Source organism: Poecilia latipinna, unplaced genomic scaffold, assembly GCF_001443285.1.
Source record: "Poecilia latipinna isolate Pla-1442-1.1 unplaced genomic scaffold, P_latipinna-1.0 Scaffold2120, whole genome shotgun sequence".
Taxonomy (NCBI): Eukaryota; Metazoa; Chordata; class Actinopteri; order Cyprinodontiformes; family Poeciliidae; genus Poecilia; species Poecilia latipinna.
In genome coordinates this window covers 1-27,288 of record NW_015114736.1, presented here as the reverse complement: position 1 = coordinate 27,288, position 27,288 = coordinate 1, and the positions used below count along the sequence as shown (strand labels likewise).

At 36.8% G+C, this 27,288-nt stretch overlaps 1 protein-coding gene across 1 annotated transcript in view; it reads left to right on the top strand.

Annotated features, from left to right (window-relative positions):
- Positions 1 to 20,998, top strand: part of LOC106936335 (serine hydroxymethyltransferase, mitochondrial-like) — a 29,269-nt gene extending 8,271 nt beyond the window's left edge. The window contains exons 2-12 of the mRNA XM_015017256.1: positions 4,448 to 4,639; positions 7,001 to 7,080; positions 8,978 to 9,178; positions 9,433 to 9,514; positions 13,199 to 13,321; positions 14,454 to 14,593; positions 15,217 to 15,379; positions 15,665 to 15,764; positions 17,738 to 17,893; positions 19,099 to 19,206; positions 19,389 to 20,998. Of these exons, the coding sequence (XP_014872742.1) occupies positions 4,448 to 4,639; positions 7,001 to 7,080; positions 8,978 to 9,178; positions 9,433 to 9,514; positions 13,199 to 13,321; positions 14,454 to 14,593; positions 15,217 to 15,379; positions 15,665 to 15,764; positions 17,738 to 17,893; positions 19,099 to 19,206; positions 19,389 to 19,516 (1,473 nt within the window). The 3' untranslated portion in view covers positions 19,517 to 20,998. The remainder of the gene's footprint in view (positions 1 to 4,447; positions 4,640 to 7,000; positions 7,081 to 8,977; positions 9,179 to 9,432; positions 9,515 to 13,198; positions 13,322 to 14,453; positions 14,594 to 15,216; positions 15,380 to 15,664; positions 15,765 to 17,737; positions 17,894 to 19,098; positions 19,207 to 19,388) is intronic.
- Positions 20,999 to 27,288: the final 6,290 nt, after the last annotated feature.

Here is a 27,288-nt window from a genome sequence, read left to right as displayed (position 1 = left end):
ATTTTGTGCAAAGAATATAGAAATGACAAGGGTAGGAGTTGGAGCCAAATTGTTACCACAGTTGATAAACCCGGTAACTTTTCAGGTGTTGTTCTTTAACGTGACATACATAGGTTATAATGATTTTCATTCAGTCAGAATTTTACGCTGACTCTAGCCACATGCATCACAGGTAGATTCTAGTAAAGCATTGATTAATGCCCGATTTTAAAATTAGTTAACTGGACTTGTAGCCATTATTTTGTGCCCATGTGGCTGGACCCATGTGGCTGGACACCACATGGCATGACGAACCCAATTGAACCGTCATACCTAGGATTTCTGTCGGCTAATGTGTGGTCTTTCAGGTTTTGAAAATGGCCTGAGAGTCGGCCGACAACTCGTGTAGTGTGTGCTGGACATTACACTAAGGAAATGGGAAGGGAGGGTCAGTGGAAAGCACCGGAGTTGAGCCTTTTTTCATTCAGTGTCATCAACAGAAAGAAAAAAGGCAGGAAGAGACGATAAAGCCCATAATTAAAATGAGGTCGATTTAATTTAATTTATTGTGCGATTAATTGATTTATCGTTTATCGCCACAGGCCTAGATTCGAGTACCTCGATTATTAAAATTAGAAAATTAAAATTAAAGATTATTTGTGGTGGACATCGCTCTTACTTCCGCCTATGAGTTGAAGTGCTAGCAGCATGGTGTTGAACTGTGCGGTGTTATGTGAGGGTTTGGGGTTGTTGACTTTTGCGGTGCGATGGTTGGACTACGACAGCATTTGTGGCGTCGGAATCGCGTCGAGAGAGAGCAGTCTGATTCCTCGGATAATCATAAAGATATTCTATAGAGTACTTGATTACTAAAATATTATTTTACAAAAGCCCTAGCTCCTTGCCATCACCCTAGTCTTTAGCTTCATCCACAGATACTAGGACTGAGGATACTCTGAAACCTGATTACTTTAAGTCAGAAGAAAATGTTTATAAAACTGAAACATTTAAATCAAAATCTGCAAGGCCCAAAACTAATTTTGGGCTTTTTTTTTTTAATTAACTAATAAGTTTGTGAAAGTATAACCAGCCTTTGATCTGAAAGCAGACGCCCTGGGTTGAGCCTCTGTCCCTTTGTGCCTCTCCACCCCATCCAGATTTCTCAGGCTGGTGTCACCCAGGACAATTTGTAACAGACAGTCGGACTATTAGTCAGTGACAGGGAAAAGGGGCATCGATGTGTCAGACTGATGGATTTCTGCCCTGTTGACACTTCTTCTCTCCTTTCTTACATATCTTTTTTTTTTTTTTTTTCCACCGTTCCACCACTATAGTCCTGCTTGTTTTTCTTGTGTTGCAGGGTTGATTGTTGTTTTGGTATAGCCACTGAAGGACAGCAGTCATCTGTAAAATTGACTTGCCTCAGGAGCTGGCAAAAATTGGACCAAAAAAATAATACAAAACTGGGATTAATTAAATGATTTCCTTTCTTCTTCTTTCATCATTTCTGGCACTATTCTTTTCTTACACATTTGACAAGAAAAGCAACAAATACATTCTGGTCATCACAAAGATGAGGTCTGTTATCCTGTTATTAGCATCCAGGTTAATGTGGTCTATTCAACCCTTTTCTCTCTGCAGAGTTCACCTTCAAACAACAGTGTAATCTGTTGTCTAAAAATAGTCCCGCTGTGACATATTTGGTGCTTGCATGCTGGCTCTCACTTTTCTTGGATCACTTTATCTTGTGTTTATTAATTAATCTTCTGTAATCATCAGTGCAGAGAAAGGAAGCAGACGAGAGGCAGATCACAGGGACAACCTGTGAGTTGTCTGTAGGAGCCCAGAGCTATTTTATTTTGGTGCCTAATAAGGGCACCATTTGTGCATTACATGCCTGAGTTTGTTTAGCAGCTCGAGCTGACAGGATGGGGACATGAGGATGGGAAAGGGGGAAGAAAGAAGCTTGCAACAAGCAGAGGGACCCTTGTCTACCAGATAATGGATGCATCGTTGGCTTATTTTGGGGTTATTTCAGCCGTTGACTTTCATTGCTTTGGTTTGCCCCAGTGGAAATGCAAGAGAGCAAATGATAGTTTCTGTCAGGATTTAATGACCCCTCTGATTTCATTGCGAGATGTAGATCCTCAGAGGCAACTCTACTTTTCTTTTCCGAAAGATCTTTCTTTTCTAAGATTACCACTGCCACCAGCGAAGAAATGCCAGGTTAGACTTTGGTTAAAATTGGTAATTAACTTGGCAATAATGTTATTTGATTTTCTTGTATAGATTTCTGGCCTATTCTAATTTCTCTATGAAATCCATATTAAAACCTGGTTCTGATTAGCTATCTCTGCACTAAACATTATTAGAACATTATGGGATGGCAATTTTTATAGGCAGATATTGCACAAACATCTGCTGCAATAAATCAATTTTTTTTCTTCCTGTTGCCATCCATGTTTCCTACACACTTTATGACCTCTAGCATCTCGGAAATGCTAAAGTTCATAGACAGTCAGTATCTACTGCAGTAAGACTCTGCCCAAGTTGTTGAATATCTTACTGGTATCCAAACAGTACTGAGATATTTGAAATATTAGCTAATAGCTATTGGCTAACACTTCTGATATTAACCTTGTGCACACTGATGTAGTGATAACTACTGTGTGTAGGCCTAATAGGATTTTTTTTTAATCTTTCAGAATTGTAATTGTCTTTAATCATATTTTAGCAATTATTTTGTCTAACATTAGTAAAACCACTTCTCACGGCAGCTCAGGAGGCAAGAGTTTGTTTTGTAATTGGTGATTTTCTGGTTTGAACACCTGCACCGTCCTGTCTGACTAATGAATCTTAAAGCACAAAACTGTTGAAAGCTTTGCTCTCTCTCGCTCTTTCACAGGCTGAATAAGTCACAAATATATCTAAAAGTATTGTAGAAAATTCAGTTTCTTGTTAATAAGCTTCTCACGTCTTTGTGCTTCTTCAGAAGCACAAAGACTACATTTTTAAACTTTGAATTCATCCTGGTAATTCACTTTTGAGTCTGTTTTACTTAAAAAAAGACTTCCACACTCTAGGCTGCTGACCTCAACATAAAATTCTTTGCACATCATTCTTTCTGCATTTATGTAGAATTTGTAGATTGGATTGGATTTCTTTAGATTGCCACTAAGGGACCACTGGTCAGGCCAATCAAGTTGAAAAGTTGCAAATTCTAATCAAAGGATGACTTCTCAATGTATATCTACTGTAGTCCCTCTCCTATCTTGCACTATTCAACCTTTTCCTTCTTGAAAATATCAAGTAAAACTATAAAATCTTTTTCTTGTTCTTTCCACACCTTAAATGTAGAAAAAAGGCCTCTTTGAAAGGTAAAATACCCTCAACATTTTGCCGCATTTGAGAAGAGGATAATAGCTCTTGTTAAATGAATGTCCTTAGTTGGTCCTGAGCATTGTGTTAATTGCTTTTTAATGGTGCTATTAAAGGGAGGCTGTCCCTCACACCTTAGCCCACCTGAACAGATGATAACTACAGGTTAGATGTGGAGCGATTGATCGAAGCGCAGTTATAATCATGTTGTTGATTAAATGTCAGGAAGAAGCCAGTTTATTCTGCATGTAATCAACCAGTCATGTGTTTAATTTAACCCCCAATGCGTTCTCTCACAAAGCACCATTTTAAAAAAAATTTTAATCGTGTCTCATATCCATTTATGTAAACCTTTGACTTTTTTTCTGCTTGAAAGTTTTTTGGCTGTCCAAGCAGTATGTGGGTAAAAAACTGAGGAGTGGAGGCAGAATTCAACCCAGTGGGAGGATTCATATTTTAAAAAGGACCCGTTAAATTTTTAGTTTCTGCACTCTTGTGTGATCTGGCATTCCAGCGGCAGCAGCAGAACTTGCCAGCCCTAGTCCAGATTAGATAAGCAGGAAGTGCTGAATCTGTTCTCTCTATACATCCCTTCTGGTACACTGAGGCAGTAAAAGTCAGTCGCTCAGTTTGTAGAAGTGCTGATGGAAGCATAATTGAATAACTGTGCTGATTATTGATATCGTGCAAACACAATCTTCTAATTGTACCAGACTACGCATTGAAGTGAAAGAGAAAATGAGCTGAGAAAAAGTCTTGGGGAAAAAAAATTTATTATTAAAAAAATCTGGCTCCTGCTTTGAAATGTGAAGTATTCAAGTGTGAGACATTATGTTCTGTGTAACTTGCCTGCATCCCTTAGAATGGTTAAAAATGTTCACTGAAACTGATAACAGAAGCACCCCCCCACCCCACCCCTCTCACCCCACTCCAAGTACTTCTATAATTTGTGTTGGTCTTTATGAACCACAACCTACTTTCAGCCCAAAAATGCAGTTTCAGAAAATGTGTTTCTAAAACTGACACAATTTAATTTGAACATTTTCCATCTGTGTTACTTCGGTCATCCTCGCTCTGTTCCTGCCCCCAGCCCTTGTGCCAGCGGCCCTCCATTCGTCTCAGTGTACGGTACCAGCAGTCCCATGCAGCCACCCGAACGGTGGATGAAGATGGATCCTGGACCGGACAGGAGAGTCTGGCTGAAGACGACCCAGAAATGTGGGCTCTGCTGCGGAAGGAGAAGGACAGACAGTGCCGTGGTTTGGAGCTCATTGCGTCTGAGGTATTTAAAACTCAACAGTGAAAATTAATAATTTTCATCTTTATGTTTATGATCATGCAGTTTTAAAATGTATTTGGCATTTTTTTTATTACTTTCTGAGTATGTGGGGGGGAAAGGTAAAGTGAATCAGGAAAAAATGTTTGTGCTTCTGCACTTTATTCCATTATCTGGAAGATAAAAAACTGAATTTGTATTAAATAAAGGCTTTTTAACACTGATTTATATTTAGATGACTTACCACATCAAATCTTTTGGCAGGCTGTACAGCAATTAAATAAGATATTTTTATATAAAAATGCTTAGAGAAATCTTTACTCGTAATAAGATGGAATATCTAAATATTCGCAAGAACCAAAATTGGTCATTCTTTTTGTTTTTATTCCAGAGCCTTATAGTGTGAAATGGAGACTGTTACTATTCAGAAGAGCAGACAGTGTTTTATCTTCTGTTGTTCTTTCTCTCTCCCCTTGTTTCTTTTTTGCCACAGTAGTTGTTCAGTGGAGTATATCAGCCTCTTCTCAGCACAAAGCCTGACCGCTCTAGTGTGAGATAAAGCTGAGATCTTCATCCTGCTTCCTCTCTAACTCACTCTGCATGGCTCATCAGAGCAACAGTCAGGCAGACGCACCTTGAAAGAAAAGACATACATTTTGACACACGTTACCAACCCACACACCCAACACACACACACACCTCAAAGCGACTGCTTTTCCTTTGCTAATACATGCACATTTATTGGCATGACAGACAGGTGCAACAGAAAGCTGTTACTGGAGCTGTTATCTTCCTAGATCTCTTCTTTCCTCTTCTGATAAGCATTATCATAACCACTCACACATGATACACCAGCACCACCCAATCAAAACAGAGGGTGGGGAATGTATTTTTCTATGTCTGCCTGTACAGTTTAAAGAGTATTCACACTGGGTCTGCAAAATATATTGTTGTCACGATATCCGTTTTTAAATTACTATTGTTGGATGGAGTGCCATAAATGCCCAAACCTGGCATACACAGTCTTATCAGAAATACTAAAGGTTACAAAGGGTTGCACCACACTGGCGGGCATGAAAGAAAGGAAAACGTATTCATTACAATTGTTATGATCATCACAATATTTAACAATATCAACGTTGCAAGTTTTTCAAATGTCAAGCAACCCTAATTTATAGCCAATTAACTTTTTGGCATTTTAACACAAAAAAACACTAGCCTTGTATTTCACTAGGATTTTATGTGATGCATCAGTACAAAGCAATGCATAATATTTGCATTAAAATCTTTTTCTGTTTTTTTTTTTTTTTTCACAAAAAAAGGTTTCCTGTGCATTTGTGTTGTAATGTTTTTTTCTGCATTTGCAGGTGCAAGTAATTTGATTATGGATCTACCAGCATCTAGAGGACTTTGTTAGAAAAAAAGTTAAAACTCAGTCGAATTGAATATCAAGCGTCCTTTAACTCTATACGTCCTCAAATGGATTTAGGTCTGGACTTTGACTGGGCCATTCTAAAAAATGAATATCTTTCAAATTTAAATTATTGTTGTTTGTCTGGAATTGTTGCCCTGTGGGAAGCAAACCTCTCAATCCTTATGTAAGGCCTTTTTCTTATATCTTCCTCCATCCATTTTTCACATCAACTTCCCTCTATCTGCTGAAAAAACTAATTATTGCAACGCACTGTGTTACAGACCAGTGTTATAACATACACTAGCTTTGCTGCAGAGGTTAAACTGGAAAACCTAAGTTGGATGTCAGGGTATGTGATGTTTACTCAGAGATAAATTTAGTTGTTTGTTCCATCTATTAACTGTACAAATATAAGGTACCTGATAAGAACCAAAGTCTTATCATTTCACTACTGTTTGTCTTTTACTGTGATTACACAACCATCATTTGCATTTCATGAAATGTGAATGACATGTGAGGCATGATAAAATGAATAACGGCTCAGGTTTTAGTCCAAATCTGAGATGTTATTTAGCTTAAGGATGGAGTTTTTAACGTACGTCAGAACTTTGCACCTATTTTTCAGCTGAACATACTAACAATACTTTAACTATGAAAGCACATTTCAACATAGGACATAAAAAAACGGGCCACAAGAATATACCTCAACATGTGGACAAACACTTATCACATTATCGTGTGTCCTCCAGCAGTGCAGAGATAAACACTCAGAAGTGTTGAGTGTTAGTCTATTGCCGACCACAGGTTCAATACTGTAATGATTGCTTCTAGCCAAAGGGGGATTTCTCACTATCACTTAACAGACTTTAATTTGCCATCCTTGTCCCTTCTATCCTCTCATGTCATTGATCTGAGTGTGTGTGTGTGCATGTGTGTGTGTGTTGTCATCACAGAATTTCTGCAGCCGAGCAGCTCTGGAAGCTCAGGGCTCATGTCTGAACAACAAATATTCTGAAGGCTACCCAGGGAGAAGGTGAGTGTTTATTCAGCCACACCTCAGCTTATTAACAGTGCTGATACTTTGGGCTTTGGGACATTTGCTGCAGATCTACAAAAATAAAGGAATGCATGCATGCATACTGATTTATGCTGGGTTCTACGTGCTGCATACCCTAATCATGTTACTAATCCACCGCCCCTAGGTTGCTGACGAATATTCCCAATGGGGAACATTGGATATATTTACAGTCGTTTCTAATTGAGTTTTCATTTATTTTCGCGCAATAATTTTTTAAAATTGATTATTCTGTTTGAATAATTCACATATCAGCAATAAAATGAAAGCTTAATACTGTGAAACACTCATCGTTTGATGTTTAAATAAAAGCCTTATGAGTCTCCTTTCTATTGTATTTGGTGTTAGTTTAGAACCCTCTGCCCACATTTGCCCTCTCTGCTGTTTTACACTTTATTGTAATGAAACAAAACATAATCCGTTTCTTTTTAAAGGTTTGTGCTGCGGCAGTCAGTCTCTTTTTCATCTGCAATTCCGCTGAAACATTTTCAATATTTTCAGCCTGAAATGCCCTCAGTTTGTCGTAACACATTTGGGTCAAAGATGGGAGAAGCTTTTTTCAACTAATGATTCCATTTCCAACTAATGCTTTTGAAGTGATAAAATATTTTGATGACATGGATTTTGATGTTTTGCTTTGTATAACAAAACAATTTACAAATGACTATGCACGTTTGCTGGGTTTTCATAACACGGTTTACTTGCAAAGTTCACTTGATTACTTGCTTCATACATCAGGAGTTGTTTAAAGAAGCAACCATTTTTGCATGACCTGGTCCTGATAGATTCTGAATGTAATGGGCTATTTTAACAGGAGGGTAATTATGAAGGAAACAAACTTGCAAGTCTGAATTAAGATGAATGAGTAAGGTAACAAATGTTTTGCATATTATGGTATTTTTCCCTGAACCTTTAACTCCTCAGAACTTATTTACTTAACCCATAATCTCTTTGGGGTTGTTTGTTACAAGTTTCCAGTGAACCGTGCTGTTAATGCCAATTATATCCTCTGACTCTTCCTAACTCATTAAAAAGAAAAATTATAAAATTGAGAGATGCTTTTTGAAAATCATATATTGCCTATATCCTGTTGATATGTTAACTTCTAGCTGTAGAGCAGGAATGCTTATTGTTTGCAGCACAATATCTAAACCTTCTTATTTAGCCAGTTTAAATTAGCTGGGGAAATGTCCTTTTGATCTTCAGTGGGAGACATTTTCACGTCACAGAGCTTCTGCTTCATTTAAAGTCTTAAATTTCACAGTTGTTCATGAATTGCTTCTAGCATCAACTTTCATCAAGAATTAAAATATGAAACTTTCTTTTAACATTATCACCTATCAGCATCATCAAGGGAGAGATTGTATTTGCAGTTTTTCCAATCCTGATGTTCTGAGGGAGAAAAAGAAGCTTCCCTCAAGAAACTGAAACAGGAAAATACATTTGATGTTAAAGCTATAAGCATTTATTTCAGTTGCATAATCTTTATAACTTAAGTAAAGTTATTTCAACTACTGCAAAAGTAACTAATTCTGATGAGTTGCATATTAACATATCAAAAACAACATTTTTGCCCTTGCTGCATTTTTTGCACAGGAAAGAGAAACTGCACTCAGGATACCCAACCCAGTGTTTTATAGCAACAGAGATAAATTTCTGACTTTTCATAGCAGTTACTCTCTGAAAACTCCTTCTTCTTGCCTCCTAAGGACCAAAATAGTGTCTCTTTCATGTTTTGACTGTTGAAATATTAATGCCAAATAAAGATTTGCCGGTTGAGTACATGTTGTTCTTCCTTTTTTTTTTTTTTTTGTTTGACAATTATATTTTCTCCTGCCTTTTTCTTTGGCCTTAGATACTACGGTGGAGCAGAAGTGGTTGACCAAATCGAGCTTCTGTGTCAGAAGCGAGCTTTGGAGGCCTTTGACCTGGACCCAGAGAAGTGGGGTGTCAACGTCCAGCCATACTCTGGTTCTCCTGCTAACTTTGCTGTGTACACAGCTGTTCTCAACCCGCATGATCGCATCATGGGCCTGGACCTGCCCGATGGTGGACAGTCAGTATCCACTGCTGCTGCTTATTCTGTTCTCCCCCTTTGGGGTTTTTCTTGTTCTTATTCTCTTTCTTTTCAAAGCTGCCCCAGTTTCTTTGTTGACCAAAACTAGTGTGTCACTTTGAGGCTTGAATAACCAACACCATGGCTCATTCCTTCTTTTATTTATATATATATATATATATATATAATAGCAATTTATTTATTGCATAAAGTTGTCAGAGTTGCACATTAAAAAATATTTTTTGTCTCTGCAGTCTGACCCATGGCTACATGTCAGATGTGAAGAGGATCTCTGCAACATCAATCTACTTTGAGTCCATGCCTTACAAGCTAAACGTAAGCAGATGCCTGCAGCATACATTTCAAAACATATTGGAGAAAGATAAGACAGACAACTAAAATTTTGCACATTTCAAAAACAGAATTTTCAAATTTCTTTAAATCTGTTAATTTAGAATCTTTTTCTGCTTAAGAGGAACCTTGGCAGCACTGCTGTCCTTTTTTTCATTGGCTGTTCTGAAGCCTTCTCACCTACTTCTACTCTGAATTTATGGAACATGTTCCAAGTTTTTGTTTTATATAAGCGTAAAGCATTTGTATATTTCTTGCATTTACGTATTAGCACTATTTTGATCCCTGTCAATTTGCAATGCTTGCACTGTAGCAACTCTTAACTGGATTTCCATAACTACTCTAATAGAAACAATTAGACATGCTCCTATAAAAGCATTAAGCCACTTAAACATATGTGCATAATTGTGAATTACAATAAACTAAAGCTGTGCAACCATTTAATAAAATTATAATAAACTAAAAAGTACTTGTCAAAACAAAGGTAAGGTTGTGGAGACTGACCAGCTCAGTAAACATGATGCTGCTGTTGGCACCTGTCGGTTGTGTCATTTGTAAAATACCTGAAATTATTTGTTGGGCTGAATTGAATGTATGTGAAAAAGGTTGTAAATTAGCCACTCGTTATAATAGCCCCTCTAAAACATTATGAGCCATTCATAGATTAAAATACCCCGTGACGTTGGCTTTTCAATAAACAATCAAATTTGTTTGTTGAGAAATGTTGAGGCAATTTATTCTTCTTTCCGAATTGTAACATAATGCCATGCATGTGCATTTACTTACTGAAGAGGCAGGAGCTTCCTGCTGACTGACTTTTTGCCAGTTTTATCCAGATTTTACAGCCATATTGCATTGAATATACTATATTTCTTTAAATAAACTGGATTTGTTTCTTTTGCTTTGTGCTATGAGATGGCAATTAATAGGCTTTCTAATAATAAACTAAAATTTAGCTGAACTTACTTTCTTGTTAGTTTCATAACTGATTAATTATGTAGATGAATAATTAAAAAATGCAGAAATCATGTGTAATGTCACCTTATTATATTTTAATTTCTGAAATCTTAAAAGTGCACTGCATTTTAGATGTTGTTCAAATCTCTTCAGAGCTCTCTGAATGTTTTTTGTTTGTGCAATATATACTCCTTTTATATGTTTATATGTTGGCTCTGATTTGAGTGACTACTACTATGTAAATTACTTGTAAAAGTAATTTATCATCTCAGTTGACTGGATGCTCTTCCCAGATTTAGCAAGTCATGTAACCCACCATTTTCAGATCTTTTCCATTCCTCATTTCTTTTTCCTCTTTGGGAAGTTTTCTGAGAACAATTTTAAACCAGTGTTGTAATGCCACGTTACTAAGTTCCTATACTGATACAGGCATCAGTATAGCAGCAGCTCAAGTGCGTTTGACCCCCAATAGGTCAACCTTTGACCCCTAATAGGTCAAAGGTTGCTGAAATTTGAACACTACTCTGTTTAAAATACGAACATCTCATTACAGTTTGCAGGTTTATAAAATGTTGCCATTCTTTATAGGGGCTATGAAACAGGACTTTTTGGCAATATGTTTTTTTTTTTTTTTTTTTTTTGCTTCAAAACAGAGTCAAATTTAAACCACACACCCTAGTCTATTTTGTTTAGTCTTAATGACTAAATGACTTCACTTTAATGAAGAACATTATGGCACTTTGATATTGCATAATCTCTTGGCACCCACTACAATATTATACAAACTTTATGTATAATGGGCAACTAACAAAGCAGCTGTTCATCACAAAGCACAGTCTGCACACAGAGATCCACTTATTGTGCCCTGACAGTGAGCTTTGGCAGAAGGAAGAGCGTGTGTCGCACTGAAACCTTTGGCTGATCTTATCACGGTCCTGGGAGAGCCTCACTTGTTGCTCTGACCTGCAGTCACCACTCATTTTTGGCCAGATTGTGTAGCAGCTGTTGATGATTAAGACCATGGTTTATTGCAAAGACTGGAAGTAGTTGTGCTTTTCCAATACCTGTTTTTAACCCTTCCTAATTTGTTTCAGTTCTTTGAACTGCCTTGTTGCTGAAAATGTGCTATATAAATAAAGTGACCTTCCTTCCAGACAAGGAAATAAAGTAGGAGGATAGTGGGGAAATTCAGGTGTTGCAACAGTAAAAAAAATACATGCAGGTAAACTCTTTGAATGTCATTTCATGGGAAATTTACTTTAATGAAGGATGGAAAAATTGTGAAAAATATATATTGTCAGACTTTATTCCCACCATTTACCAGGTGTCCAAGGAATCCTTCCCTTTATACTTCCTTTCTTCTTTCCTTCCTACAATTCATCCCTTGTATATGTCCTTCCTTTGTGTCCTCCCAACCTCTTTTCTTGTGCATCCTCCCTTCCTACCTTCCTTCTTCCTTATTCATCCTCCTGTTTGTCCTGTCTTCCTTCCTTGTCGTTCCTTCTCTCTCTGGTTTTTATCTTTAAAGCCCAACAAGTGTAAAAGTAGTTGCTACAAATTGGCGAACTGCCAATCTGTGTGTTTTATATTTTACAACAAACATAAATAACTGTGAACTCTGGAAAGTAAGGCCTAGAATTGTAAGAACAAAAAATGTGGAGGAATCCTTGATTTAAAACATTTACTTACTTGTTGACTTAAATTGTGATCTGTGAAAATCTGTGTCCCCCAAACATTAACAGGATTTATATCCAACAGATATGATCACTCCTCAGAATGTTTAATGTATTTTCTACCGAGGGATCGTGATTGTACGGTAGTGTTGGTAGCAGCTGATGGATGGCGATGAGGCTCTGCTTGTCCAGACCTGCTGATGTATGGGCAGGCAGGACCCCTCTGCGAGAGAGATAATGGGAAATCGACAGGCTGGCCAGCACCAGTGGTTCCGTCCTCACAATGAGCAGGTTGATGGAGTGAGGAGGGCATCCATAGATGTGCTCTTGAGATGGGAGATTATCAGGTTGTCTAAATAAAGCTTTCCCTCCTCCTTTCTGTTCTCTTTTTTTCTTGTCTCCTACTCCCTTCTTCTCCAATGTGTCTGTCTCCCACTTTGTTTTTTCTGCTTCATCCAGCTGTCCTTCATTGTCTCTCCTCCAAAGCTGGAAGGAAGATTAGATGGGTAAAGCTGTAGGTTAAGGACGCAGACAGGCTGGTCAGTTCATGTCTCCTTTAACTACATCCTGAGAGAAACAGATTAACTACCATGTTTCTTAAATTGCCCAGTTTATTGAAAAGGAGCAGGGAGAATCTTAAAACCAGCATGATCCGTTCAGCCTCATCTCACCAGTTTAGGAGGCCCCTGAAAGACTGAATTAGGATAAGTAGTGGTGCATTACTGCAATTGCTCCATCTTCCTGCATGATATGATTGGTGTAAATGTCTTCCTTCGATACATTCCTTCCTCTTTTAAAAGTGCCCAAAGTACTTCAATTGCAGCTGCTTCAAATGAGCGTCAAATGGAGAAGTCTCTTCTCCGTGTTGATATGTCCGCTCTTGATCTTCAAATATCTAACAGTTTTTTTTTTCATCCTCTCATTTTCTCTTATTTTCCCCTTCTGACCCTTGCGCTCCCTCTTATATTCTGATATTCCTCCCCCACTTCTTCTTTCAATATTTCTTTTCTTTCCTCTCAACCTGTCTGTTTTTACGCAGCCTGCAACAGGACTCATAGACTATGAGCAGATGGAGATGACAGCCAAGCTGTTCCGGCCCAGGCTCATCATCGCTGGCACCAGCGCCTACGCTCGCCTCATTGACTATGCCCGCATTAAGAAGGTGAACTGAGCTCCCCAATATTCAAACCTCACCCTTCTTTCACCCTACCTGTTTGCTCCATCACTCGCTGTGATTAGGAGTTCAGAGCAGCTTTGTCCTTTAATGTAAAACTCAACCTTTTTTTTCATTTAGATGGCAAACCCACCCATCTGCTGTAACAATAGGTCAGACCCTGCCAGACTTTCTTCCAGACACATTTTTACTAACTTCTATTCAGCTGTGGAAATTGCATAGCTCCTAATCCAGTAGCCCTCATTCTTCAGATATTTTGTGGAAAAAAAAAAAAAACATTTCAAAACACCTTTCATGCACATACAGATGCTTTCATCCTTTGTTGCCTCACAGCAGCAACTTTTAAACACACACTTCACTGTCCTCTTTGATGGTGCACAAGGGGGCCCTTTATCTGTTTTTGTTATACCAACCAGCTAATTTACTTTATTCACTCCATGACTGGTTGCCTTTGTGGCAGAGCTCCACTTTAGATAGCACCATCAGATGGAGTGTCCTGCCATTATGGAGCTGTGTTTTTAGCAACCACTAGACTTTGACAGTCATGCTACCTTCATTTTCTTCCACTGTTGGTGTCCTGACACTCTTTGCCTCTGCTTTTTTTTTCCATCAAACATACATCTAGTTTATGTATTAAAGAAAGGGAATGTTATTATGATGCATATTAATTGTAATGCAGTTCACTGTTCTGATCCCATGCCAGAGATTCATTTACATTTTACCAAGCTATTTATTATTTGTGTCTTTTTCAATAAATGTTGGCAAGTGAAAGCATAGATTTATTGAACGTTGCCTTCATATTTCAGGCCTCTGAGGACTGCCAATGAGAGTGTAATTACACATCTTGAAATATCTTGCCTCTGAGAAGATGGGTAACGTCTGCAGATGTAGAGTTAGTTATCAAATCTTAATCATGCAGAGAAAATGCTAATGCAGAACAGCTGAGACTCTGCTTCCTTAACGTAACTTTCAACAAAGGCAGCTGAACAAAGTACGCCTTACCCTTGGTTTACAAATAATTAAGTTAGATGTTAAAGCAATTTCTTTGTTTTAATAATAATTTACTATACCGAAAGAATTAACATTTAACCGTTGGTTTATTCAATCCTTCTCCTCACAGCTATGCACAGGTATTAATGCCTACTTGCTTGCGGACATGGCTCATGTTAGTGGCCTGGTAGCTGCAAAGGCAGTCCCTTCACCGTTTGAACATGCTGACCTGGTCACTTCCACCACACACAAGTCCCTCAGAGGATCCAGGTAACGACACTTATCGTGTTTTTTTTTTTTTTTTACATTTTATCATGCTAAAAGCACAAACTTTGATGTATTTTAATTTGATATGCCAATGTAAGGTAACAATTACGAAGTAGAAGAAAGTGATGCTAGGTTTTCTTTGACCAGCTTCTTAAAGTGCTTTGATCTAAGCATTTGATCGAAAGGCTTGGATACAGACGCAGCAAACTATGCTGTGGCTGTATATTTTGGTTTTCTTCCAGAATTACCTTTCATTTACCTCCAACCAATAGAGAATAAAAATATTCCGACAGCATGATGATATTTCCACCACCTTGTTTCTCTGTGACACTTGTTTTTCTAATTTTTTTAATTTCTTTATTTTTGTCTTATTTTCAAAATAAGACACAAAACCATTCATTATTTTCTTTTCCACTGCACCATTCTACACTATTTTTGGTCTATTAAACTATATATCTTTGAAAGACATTGACATTTTCTGTTGTAACAACCTGAAAAAAAGTGTGTATGAATATGTTTGCACGGCTCATAGAAAATAACAAATCATTAAATCAAGATTAGCGTTCAGAGTTGTAGGTTTGTAATTGCAACAGTCGTTTATTGGGGAATGACTTTGTTTTGTTTAGGGCTGGCCTTATCTTTTACCGTAAGGGCGTCCGCTCGGTGGACAGGAAAGGAAAAGAAATCATGTACGACCTGGAAGACAAAGTCAACTTTGCAGTGTTTCCCTCCCTGCAGGGTGGACCTCACAACCACGCCATTGCTGGAGTAGCAGTGGCTCTTAAACAGGTAAATTTAACAAAAAAAAAGCTTGGTGGAAATGTGAATACAAAGTTTTGATTTGTATGGAAAACAGATGTATCTACTGTAAAAGAGTAAATCTGAATCTTGTTGATCTGTGTTCTTGCAAAGTGATTTAATAATCTTTTTCTGTTTATCTTCCCTATTTTTTATTGTTAATGGTATAAATGTTAGTACTGTCTTCAGTCCTGGTAAAGAGAATAAAATAGTTGGTCTTGGTATCACAGTTCTCCAAGGCTCATCCCACTGCTTCTCTATTGTTTGTGTGTCCAGGCTCAGTCTCCTATGTTCAGGGAGTATATAGCTCAGGTACTAAAGAATGCAAAGGCTATGGCTGCAGCTCTTCTCAGCAAAGGCTACACTCTAGTATCAGGTAATCATACATGTTCTACACTTGACTTTTTTTTAACCTGCAGATAAGACACTGATTCATCTGACAGTGCTGAAACAAACTCACGAGAACCCCCTGTCACAAAGATGCAAATTACACAGCAGGAGGAAAAAACAAAGGTGCATTTAAATTCATGATGTGTAAATGGACTAATGCCAATAAAGCTGCCTTGTCAGTCAGGAAAATCAAATCTGATGAACGCGTTCGCTCTGTGATTGTGAACAAATGCTTGACTCTTGTTTAGCTTTTAATATGCTGGCCTCAGCTCCTTTTTGATCTATGGCCCCAAGGTGATACTTTTTAAAGAATGGACCTGTTTTGTGCTTACACTGCAGAATGTAATTTATTTTGTCATGCAAGTAAAAATAAAAATAAAAAGATTTTCTGTTGCTAAAATGGAAATTTAATTCAGTTTGCCAAAAGCTACCAGCTGAAGGCCTTGGTACAACATGAATGCATTTTAAATCAACTGTGGTCTAATCCGTCACTGCCTCAATGTATTGGAAAGTATTTGTTCTGTTTAGGGAACAAATACATTTGATTAACAAAATGAAAAAAAAAAGAAAAAAAGACTGATATATTAAATTATGGAATTAAATAAAACAAAGATATTTGATGGTTTTCTTATTTTGGGGATGATGTTTTGCAGTAACTAGAGAGTTTTCTTACAGGCATCTAAATAAACCGTTAATCACAGTGACTTCAGAGATGTACACATAAAACGCTGAAGGATTCAGCATTAGCTCATCAAATTAGCTCAATCTAATGTCACAATGCCTATTTTTTCCCCCAATTCTGTTTGAGGGAAATACATGTGCAGACTGATTCCTGGAGGTTTCTAATGCTGTATGTACCAAACTAAGTTAGAGATGCACTGCCAGCCTTTTCTAAATCCCTGAACGCTGGGTTCAACTGAGGTACAACAAGCCTGTGTTGAAATATACCACCTGCACTATAATTAATTTGCAATTTGTTTAATAACCCCATTGTAGTAATTAATTGTCTTGTATTCTAAAAAGTCATTTAATTTTAAAGTGTTGTACATGCTAACTGTGTATGACCAGGTTTCAGAAGACAAAAATTAACCTGATTACTAAATGAGAGAGTTTTTCTATAACAATGTAGCTTTAAAGTAAAAAAAAAATAAAATACTGAGTTTACAGTGTTTAAGCTGTTTATAATAGGTAATGGTGAAAGAGAAACATCTGTAAACCTAAGAAATTCAGAGAATTAATACTACCAAAACACTTTTGAACAGTTTTCAACCTTGGCTACTTTAAAGTATATATCCTAAGAAAACGCAAAACAAATAACATGAAAATACTAATGAAGTTTATAGCATGTTTTTAAAATGAATATAAATAATAATTGTGTGAAATTAGACTGAAGATTTACAGGATGCAACCCTAAGTCTAGGTGTTTGAAGCGTGTCTGTGTCTAGTCCGTATGGATTGAACTCCCTCTGCCTCAACTTGTATCTGACTTGGTGAAAAATACCTAAGGTTTATTTAATAGCACCTTTTTGATAACTGTGATTAGTTAGATTTTTAATAGTTTCCAGTCCTGCTCTTTCTTCCTGGAGGTTCAGAGCACATCTGCAAGTTGATGTATCTGTTTATGATATATCTGCTGGGTGTGGAGTCTGGGAAGATTAGTGGCTACTAAGCTATCCAAATATATAAACTACTCATTTATCACTTTGATTAGTTAAGTTTCTCTGCACACTGCATGTCAAGTGGGAACATTTAGTTCTGTAGCATCTGTCAGATGTTTTGTACGAGGCGAGCGTTAATTAAATCATCTTAAGGTCAGTTTTGGAAGGCTGCGTATGGATATATTTCATTTAAAGGTAAAAATAATGAGGAAAGCAATTAGTTTAGAAGCATTTCTGAGAAGGAACTTGATTAGATTTAGTCATACAGCTGTTGATGATATGTTGGATTAAAATGTTTCAGGTGGAACTGACAACCACCTGGTTCTGGTGGACCTGCGGCCAAAAGGCATTGACGGCGCTCGAGCTGAAAGAGTGCTGGAGCTCGTGTCGATCACGGCCAATAAAAACACGTGTCCTGGAGACAAGAGCGCCTTGACCCCTGGAGGCCTCAGGCTGGGTAAGGATCGCTTTCACAATATAGTCAAATAATAGGCTCGTCATATCTCAGTTTATATTCAGAAGCTTAGATTAGAAAAAGAGAAAACAACATATTCTGTCTTATTTGTTTACTGTTTTGCAAAAAATATGTTTTATTTTTGCAAGTTCATTATGCGTTGACGAAAATGCCTTCACTGTTTGTGTTTCTATACGTCCTTTACCTGTAGCTTTTGTTGGTTTTTTTCTTCAACAACACATCAACCACCAGAGCAGACTGGTGGTTGATGTGTTTATAGACTGTAAAAGTGTTCCTTACTGTTTTAACAAGTGGGGAGAACAATCAAGATCTTCAGTTTTTAACCTGCTGATAAAAGAAAAAAAATGATCCATTCAGATCTCTGGCCAGTGTTTCTGCACCTGCATATTTGTAGGTTAAAGATTTTTTGATCATATAACATTTTAACCACAAATGGAAACGCATTATTACAAATATTTAACTTTTTCTTTCACTGCTGTAGAGTAACTTATCAGCAAATAAGCAATGTCCCATTGGGATCAATAAAGTATCTTCTCATGTATTCTATTCATTCAAATGAAAATCAAAATTTCTGTGTTCTGGAAAAGTTCTGGTTAAAAAGCACTACTGATGGTTTATTATGCGTTCAGTAGTTTCTGAACTTCATTTACAATACACAAGGTGAAAAAATATACAAAAATACCTCAAACTTTTTATTGGACTTTTCACTTCCATATCTATTCAAGTTAATTTTTTAATACACAAATAAAAACAGAAAGCACTTATTTTTTTATTATTTTGACTGAAAGTAGTGGAAGTGGCATATTTCTGGATCTATAAGTCTTGTTTTAATGAGATTTTCCATCAAGTAGGTCTAAACTGCTAAGAAGCATTTCTTTCTGAAACACCCAAATATGTACTCCCAAGCAAAAAAAAAAAGTTTTTCCTAGAAAGTACAGTTAAAGTCACAATCTTTGAGCTGCAGTGCAATGTTTTGCAGATATTACTTTGTTTTGAACAATTTTCACAGCAGAATCGCATCAACTGCCTTAATTTGTTATTATGACACACTGACACAGTGTTCGGATTAATTGACAATTCAAAAAACTTATTTTCTGCATAGCTGAGAGGAAAAAAAAGAAAGTCTAGGAGAAATTACAAAAGCATGAAAGAAAATGTAAGTAATTAGATTTTATTTTTGGTTGTAGGCGCTCCAGCTCTGACTTCCAGACAGTTCAAAGAAGACGACTTTGTGCAGGTTGTCGAGTTTATGGATGAGGGATTTAAGATCGCTTTGGATGTCAAGACAAAGACAGGTAAGCCTGTTTGAAGAGAGGTAAATTAAGTCTGTAACTCAGTGGTTGCTGTGAACATATTTATGTGTGTGTTGGTGAGTTAAATCAGAAAGCTGGATGAGGGGAGACAGTTTTATTTTCCAGCTGGTGGAAAGACAAAAAGAAGCAACTAAATCATAGTATTTTACTGTTTTCTACTGCAGCAAAGCTCCAGGACTTCAAGAACTTCCTCCTCCAGGACCCGGAGACGGCGGCGCGCATTGCAGATCTGCGACACCGGGTGGAGGCTTTTGCCAGGCCGTTCCCCATGCCTGGCTTCTGCGACCATTAGGCGGAGTCACAGATCTGTAACAGCCAGGTGGCAGACAGCTGGCCGGGCAGAAGTGTGCATGGAGAAAATGGAAAAATGTCATGGTAGTGAAATGTGGATGGTGCCTGAGAATTAGGATGACTTTAGTTCATTTTTTTTGTCTTTTTGCAATCAGACCTGCAGAGACACATTTTCTGTTCATGCTACTTTGCTGTCATTCATTGACATATTTTTGGGGAAAAAAAAAAAAACAGGCTTTCGATGGAAGAAAATTATCAGGAAAAAAAAAACTGACAATTTTTTTGTATAACAGAAGAAGCTGCTTTTTGTGGCGTGTGAGAAGATTATTCTCAGCTGTCTTCACACAGTTTATTTAATGCAAGTGTGAAAGGAAAAAGCTTGTCAAATCAAAGCTACACAAACACTTTTCAGTCTGACTTTATACAAATTTGTATCTTCAGGACACACTCCAAGTCTTAATTTTTTAAAGGTTCCTATAATGTGCATCACCTGTATTATTTTCACTATAAGATTTTTTTTTTTTTTTTTTACAGTTTTGTGGCATCATTTGCTGTTTTGGAAAGTCTTAATTTCTCTCTGAAAAGATGCTATTCAACTTAAAATGTCAGAATGTTATTTTTTGAAATGCAATTTAAAAATATTTTGAGCCGACGTTACATGAAACTATATATTTTAACATGACATAGTTTATTACACTACAAATTATGTCCAGGATATTTTTGACTCATTTAACCCTAGTTTTTTTGTTTTGTTTTTTTGTTTTTGTTTCTTTGTTTACACAACAGGAGCATGTTTTAGATTTCAGATTTTAATTGTTCTGTGCTTTGCTATGAAATCGGTATTATAATTAATCAGTTTGTTGTACGAATGTCGACTAATCATGCCAACCTTTCATGTAGTTTGTTTACAAAGAGCATATACTTTTCTATTCATAGTTTTTAAAAAGTAAAAACACAATCTCCATCATTTGACCATATAAGGAGTTTTGAAAAGATTTATTTCTGTCATGTCTAATTTATCTCATTTCTCATCATATTCTTCTAAACCTAAAACAGTAAGGAAATATAGATTTAATGAAACATGTTTGAGTGTTTTGTAGTCTTAACTGGTTCACAGTTTAGTGCTGTTGTCATGGTCACTGCATCAGTGATAAAGTGGGATTTCTGTTTGTGAAATGATGTTAAAACAGCATAATGAGGAAATGCTTCTTAACTCCGAGATTGTTTCTTACTTTGCATAAAGCACAAAATTCAAAGTAAATTGATTACAATACATTTTCCATATATTACAACTCTTGAGCTAAGCATAAAACAAAATATACCAGGAAGTATTTTTTGCCAACATGTTTATTCATCAACCGTTGGTCTATGAATCATCTGAGACTCTGTCACTGTACACTGAAACCTTTCGCAGCTTTGTTTTACAGAATATTTTTAGTAATTTTGTTAGCATAATGCTAATAAAACTAATCATACAAAGTAAGCTGTATGTGGTGTGATTTATTTTATATAAAACATTGTTTAATTAGGGTCTGATTAATCTTTATGTAGATGTAAGTGTGGAGAAACAAACCTACTCTAAAGGTAGAGGCTCGTGACTTTCTTATGTTTGGATTAGTGTCAAACAGGAACATAAAACACTTTTTAGCATTCTGAGACATATTGTTTTAAAGATCATACATTTTTTTTTATGATCTTTAGTTGAAATGTACTAATGCAGCTAATCAGGCCCAAGTCATCTTTTACAAGTTTCAAGTTATAAAAATAAATCGGTCCTGTAAGTTCTAATTCTGACTTGGAAAGTTAAATATTTTGTATAGCTGTTGCACATATAAAAAAATTGTGAAAGATGCAGGAATGTAAAATATTTATGTCCAGTTCTGACTATTTGTGCCCCATGAAAACAGTAATGTATAACACTATAATGTGTAGGTTTATTGTTTGAGCCCATAGAATAGGGAGTAATGCATTACTTAGCTGTATTTCTAAGGTTTTTTGTGGTTCTATTTATTTTTGTGTGTGTATGCGCGTTTGTGTTTTTTGTTTTTATTCTGTTGAATCGAACTGTATGTGGTTGAAGGTTACACTTTCTGGTTGAAACTGGACTGATTTTCTTTTCTCCAGAATTTCTGCACGACGAGTGACACACACACACACACACACACACATTGTTGCACTGATATGCATTGTTTTTAGGATTCTGGAGTTCAGTCTCTTGCCCAAGGCCACTCCGACATGTGGCGGGGGTTAACTGAAATTAAACTCACAATCTCCAGATTGTCAGACAGCTACTCTACTCCTCTGCACCTCAGCTGCCCCTGTCCTGCCTGAAAACCAAAAATGCACCATAGATCTAATCAAAGGTCCAGATTCTTTAAGAGAAATGGCTCCTCACGACAGAATGAAATCTGAAGCTACAAACTAGATTTCAACTTAGTTTGGAGAGTTATGTTGCAGCTCACTGTCAAAATGTCAGAGGAAAACGTTCCTTTGGGATTTCATGGCTGCTTTTTAATTTTTATTTTTTCCTCCCCCCAACACCTTCTATCCACATTATCTTTGTGTCGCTGGTTTCAGGATTCACCTGTGCAATAAAAAGCTTTGGCATTATTCGACTGTATTTCTGTGAATTTTGTTTTTCTGTCACCATTTGCCCTGTCACATTTTTACCTGAGGCTTGTCTGCTACAAAGGATATATAATGTGGTTTTAGGATGCTTGAATTCCTGATTATCTGCTGCAATGTTTTGGCCACTGTTGCGATATCAGGCAGGTTGCTGTTTGTTCAGGTTACTTTTACTCATTTTAGTAGTGAAATGTGGGGAAGCATTTCCATTCTAGGTTGTTCTCCGGGGTTTGTTAATGAAAGCTGGCACAGGACTCGGTTCTTAATGGGCTTCTGTGGTAGTCAGTTTTTGGCATGTGCATTGAAGCTTAAACTACTCATACAGGACTTATTTTAATGTTTTGTTTTCTTTGTCTGTTGAGGATTTTTTTTTTTGTTATTACACCCAGTTGAGTAGTTTATGTAAAACGTGTATCAACCATGTGACAGCAAAACATTTGTAAGAACCTGAATTGCATTTATTTTGTTTTATATTTTTTGTGGTTAATGAGCAATAAAAATCTCAAAATGTTTAGGTAATTTCAGGTCTTGGGGTCAAAGGTTAGGATAGATGTGGGTTAGAGTTTCATACTAATTACCCGCGTAAAAGTGATGCAGTTTTTGAGAACATACAAAATGCTGTGTTTATAAAACCTTTTCATTTTAAAACAGTTTAATATTTTCCATCCCTCAAAACCTGAGTGCCCCAGATCACCACCCCAGCAACCCTATGAAAACTCAGCTTGCTTTTTTTTTTCCGATGAAATTGAAAAGGGGTTGAAAAAGACACAGAGCCCTGGCAGTCTTACGGCCAATATGCCAAAAACAGAAGACAATAAAGCAAATGTTCTTTGTAACTGAAATGTGAGGCAGGTAATCCAAGGCTGGCATCGTGTGGAAACAGAAGTAAATAAAGTTTTCAGGACGACAGGCTGCCTGCGGAGAATACTTTGCTTTGGGGATTACTGGGCAGGAACGGCTGATCCTCTCCAACACAGTGGCTCGACTGCCAAATGAGACAATTTCTGTGTATATTCTTAGTCACTCAAATTATTTTAATTCTGAGAGCATAAAATGAAGCTAACTAAATTAATATTATTGGTTTAAAGATAACTATCATGTGTCTTTAGCTCAAAATGATGGCAGTCATTTATACTTACAAATATACGCAATGTTGTCTTCTAATAAATTTTAGATAAGAGTGGAAAGTTCTCCCCACGCTTAAAAAATGTCGGCGTATTTATTTGCACTTTTATGTAGTAGAGTAGATGAATACAAAGTAGCATGAAGATGAGATGAGTGGTAGGAAGATGATACATTGTTTTCTGAATTATTAATAATTTATATTAAAATCTGAAAAGCATGGAAGGCTTCATATTATTTTTGCAAAAGTCAGCAGGCCCATCAAGATTATTATTATTATTATTATTATTGTTTTATTTTATTTTTTTTTTGACAAATGAGGGACAAAGTTTATGTTCCTGTTTTTCTTGGATCCCTCCCATGGATGCCATTTTGCCCAGTCTCTCTATAGTTAAACCATGGACACTGACCTTGACTGAGATAAATGTGGTCTGCTTTTTGTTTTTTTTTAAGCTGTTCTTTTAAGCCATTTTCTGACTGGATGAGTCATTGATATGCTCTTTGGATAATTTTGTAGCCAGGCCACTCCTGGGAACATTCACTCCTGTTCCATGTTTCTCCATTTAGTGATAATACCAATTGTGTTTCTGTGGAGTCCCAAAGCTTCAGACATACTGCTAAAGTGTTAAATGTCACTTCTTCTCATTCATGCATATAGTTTTTAGGGTTTTATAACATGTTTTTTTTTTTGTTTGTTTGTTTGTTTGGTTTTTTTTATCTTATTTCACGTTGCCAGACAGGGTTGACTCAAGTTATTTCTTGATTCTAGCAGTTAACGAGCCATTAAAATTAAAGTCAATTTTAACCCCCTAAAATTTGGTTAATTAGTTAATTTATGATTTCCCAAGGGGAACGTTTGCTTTTGCTCAAATTATTTTTGTCTGACTTTAAAATGATTAAAATCTGAAGCACTTAGATGTGACCAAATCAATCAAAAACAGGCTAAATCTGAGGAGGAAACACTTTATCCCAGCAGTATATAAGTGACACTTATTTACCAACAAGTTATTTCTTCACTTAAGCTGATTTATATTAAAAACATTCTTAAATCGTAAAATAATCTGGAGCTGAATATCTATAAACAATATTCCAAAACTATCTAACCTAAAATATGTTTCATTTCTTAAATTATTCTAGCTGCACATTTGAAGAATATCATGATTTTGAAAGAATAAGGAATGCTGAACTAAAAAGCAAAATTGATTTTATTTAATAGAGGAGAACACCTGCTGTGGCTGGATAAAGAATGTTAATTTCCACATTTTTTAAAAATAACTACCTCTTGCTTGAATCAAGGCTCTGATTGACAACTCAGCGGGAGGCCTTTGTCGCTGCTTCTCAGGCAAACCCAGTCCTCTCTCAGCTTCCGGATTGAAAGCAAGCAGTAGAACAGTGAAGCCCGAAAACACTCAGTCTATACCTTTAAAATGACTTGGACAAGTGATGTCATCGTTTTTTGTTCATACGAGTTAAATGAGGCTTTCAAACTACATATATATATATATATATATATATATATTAAAAACACAGATTGTTTAGCTGCCTTGTCCTTAAAATAGGTAGATAAATTACTGTATTCAAATCCCCAAGGTGGACAAAACATGTAGTGTTTTAGTGTAGTCATCAACTGAATCAGCAGCAGGTGGATTATACAGGGATTAGGATTACTGCCTTCACATAACTCAAACTGAAGCGATGCCCTCACACTCTCAGGACCACTTGTCTTTCATTAGGACATAATTGCATAACATTAGCGTGGCTTTAAAGTATAAATATGACTTGGAAAACCGTTACGTTGAACAGACATCTCTCCTGGTCTGTTGTTTCTTAACCGGTCATATCAACTTCTGGCATATTTAATTATGACAGGTAATGAAGTGACAGAGATGCATCAATGCAAACTGTCTGTGCACTCAACTTATCCTTACACAGACATGACGGGCTGAAGACACATTTCTAATTAATTGCTGACAGTGTCATTTATCCCTCTCCTCATTAAATAGATGTGATTTATTGTCAGATCAGCCACCGGGGGGATTTAATTTGATCATCTCTCCATTTGAGACTCTGCCTGCATGAATGTGTTTTTGTACAGCGGCAGAGGGCAGATCAGAGGGAGTTTTAGGCCTTTGATAGATGACCAACATTACAGGGAAATGTACCAGATGGGCGATACTGTCTACAATTATTACCATTACAACTGAGGAGTACTTTTTCATTGCACTTTCATGTTTATGAACCTATTCATTTTACCAAATGGTTTTAGAGTCTCCACTGCTAGAATATATCACCAAAGTTAGTTTATTTTTCTTAAAATAATCATAGAAGCATTACTTGCTTTCAGTGTAGTGAATATGTCAGAGGGAAGACAAATACCAAAACTGGGATTGTATGCAATATGTTATGGAGATCACTCGGCAAACTCTCAGTAAATAATTCAAATGCATTTAGCAAAAGTGTTTTACTTTCACAGTATGGCCATCTGTTGATTCCCGTTGACGTGTGGATCGGTTTATGAATGTGTGCAGGTTTGTCAATGAGGCAAAGGTGGAACATTCTGCTTAAAATCCATTCCTTTACGTCTGACATAAAACTAACACATTTCAGAGAAAAGCATGTCAACAATCAAGAATGTCGGTAGTGTGATGCCATGCTTTGGTTCATTCGCTTTAGCATCACTGTTTTTTTTTTTTGTTTGTTTTTTCACACCTGCGGCCAGAGACTCTTTTTGCTCTCCTGCTGCCACACTGCAAACTCTTCCTGCTCCTGGATCAGTGAAGGAATCTAAACACCAGGCACACAGTTCAGCAAAAATCTTTGTCCTGTTTTCCATATGCTGCAAGCTATTTTCATGCCATTATTTTTGTGGACCCGCCTGTTGTTTAAGTCACTTTGGAATGATGATTCCTGAGGGGGTCTTTTTTGCATTTTGTGGTGGGTCGTGCAGTTTTCTTTTCTTTGCAGGTCTGTACATAAATGGTCAACTTGCATTGTTGCATAACATTTGGAAAAACTGCAAGTACACATTTGTTTTTTTTTAAGCCACGACCAAAAAAACATTGCCTTTACTAACCTAGCAATTTGGACACGGCATCAATAAAATGTATTCTTTCAAAGCATCCTCTGATTGCCACAGTGAAAACCACACTCTCCTTTGCGCAAGTAGTTTTATTTGACTTTGCTCCAACAACTTTATCAGAAGAGATTACGATTCTCCAAAATTGGGTTCAAGCTTTAAAAGTCCCCCCATTTTTGTTAAAGAGGAATGTAAAACTAATGGAGGGGGAAGCTTAAATAAGGCCTGTCCTGGGTTGTAGGATAGAGTTGTGGACAAACCCAGGATTGATGTTCCCGCTCTGGGAGAAAACGTTAAGTGATGAAAAGCTTCGCTATCTTGGCCAGATCAATGGATCTGCCCAAGGCCTCGCAACATCCACACACGAACGCTGCCACCGTCGCCTCCTGTTTTCAGGCATGTCCTATTTACTTATTTATTCAAACCCTCCTCCACTCACAACTTACTTCTTATCTTACCCACTAAAATTAATCCTCATCTAAAAATATCTACTCTCTCTCATCAGAGAGGATGGAACCGGGGTAGAGGTGGCCTTTATCAGTTTCCCTCCTGCCTCTCTCGTGTAGAGATTTGATGTTGTCGTCTTCTGAGGAGGGAATTTTAAGAAAATGCAGCATTTGTGTAACAACCTTTATCAGAGATTCCCCAATTTATTTCTCACAGAAGTCTTGATTGCAAGCTGTTTGAAATAAAGTTTTGGAAAGAAAATGGTTAACATTGTGATTAGGTCTATGGTAATTCACCCCTTATATTTCTTCAGTACGGTTGGTCTGAGTTGGGAAAACAATCAAAAGTTATAATGAGAAGCTTTGTATTAGATACATTTTCCCTAAAACAAAATACAATACTATGTATAAGTGTAAAAATAAAGATTAAGAAATGTTGTGAGAGTAACATAGATGTAGAAAGCAGAGTCTAGCTGTGTTTCTATCTTGTATGAAGCTATTTTC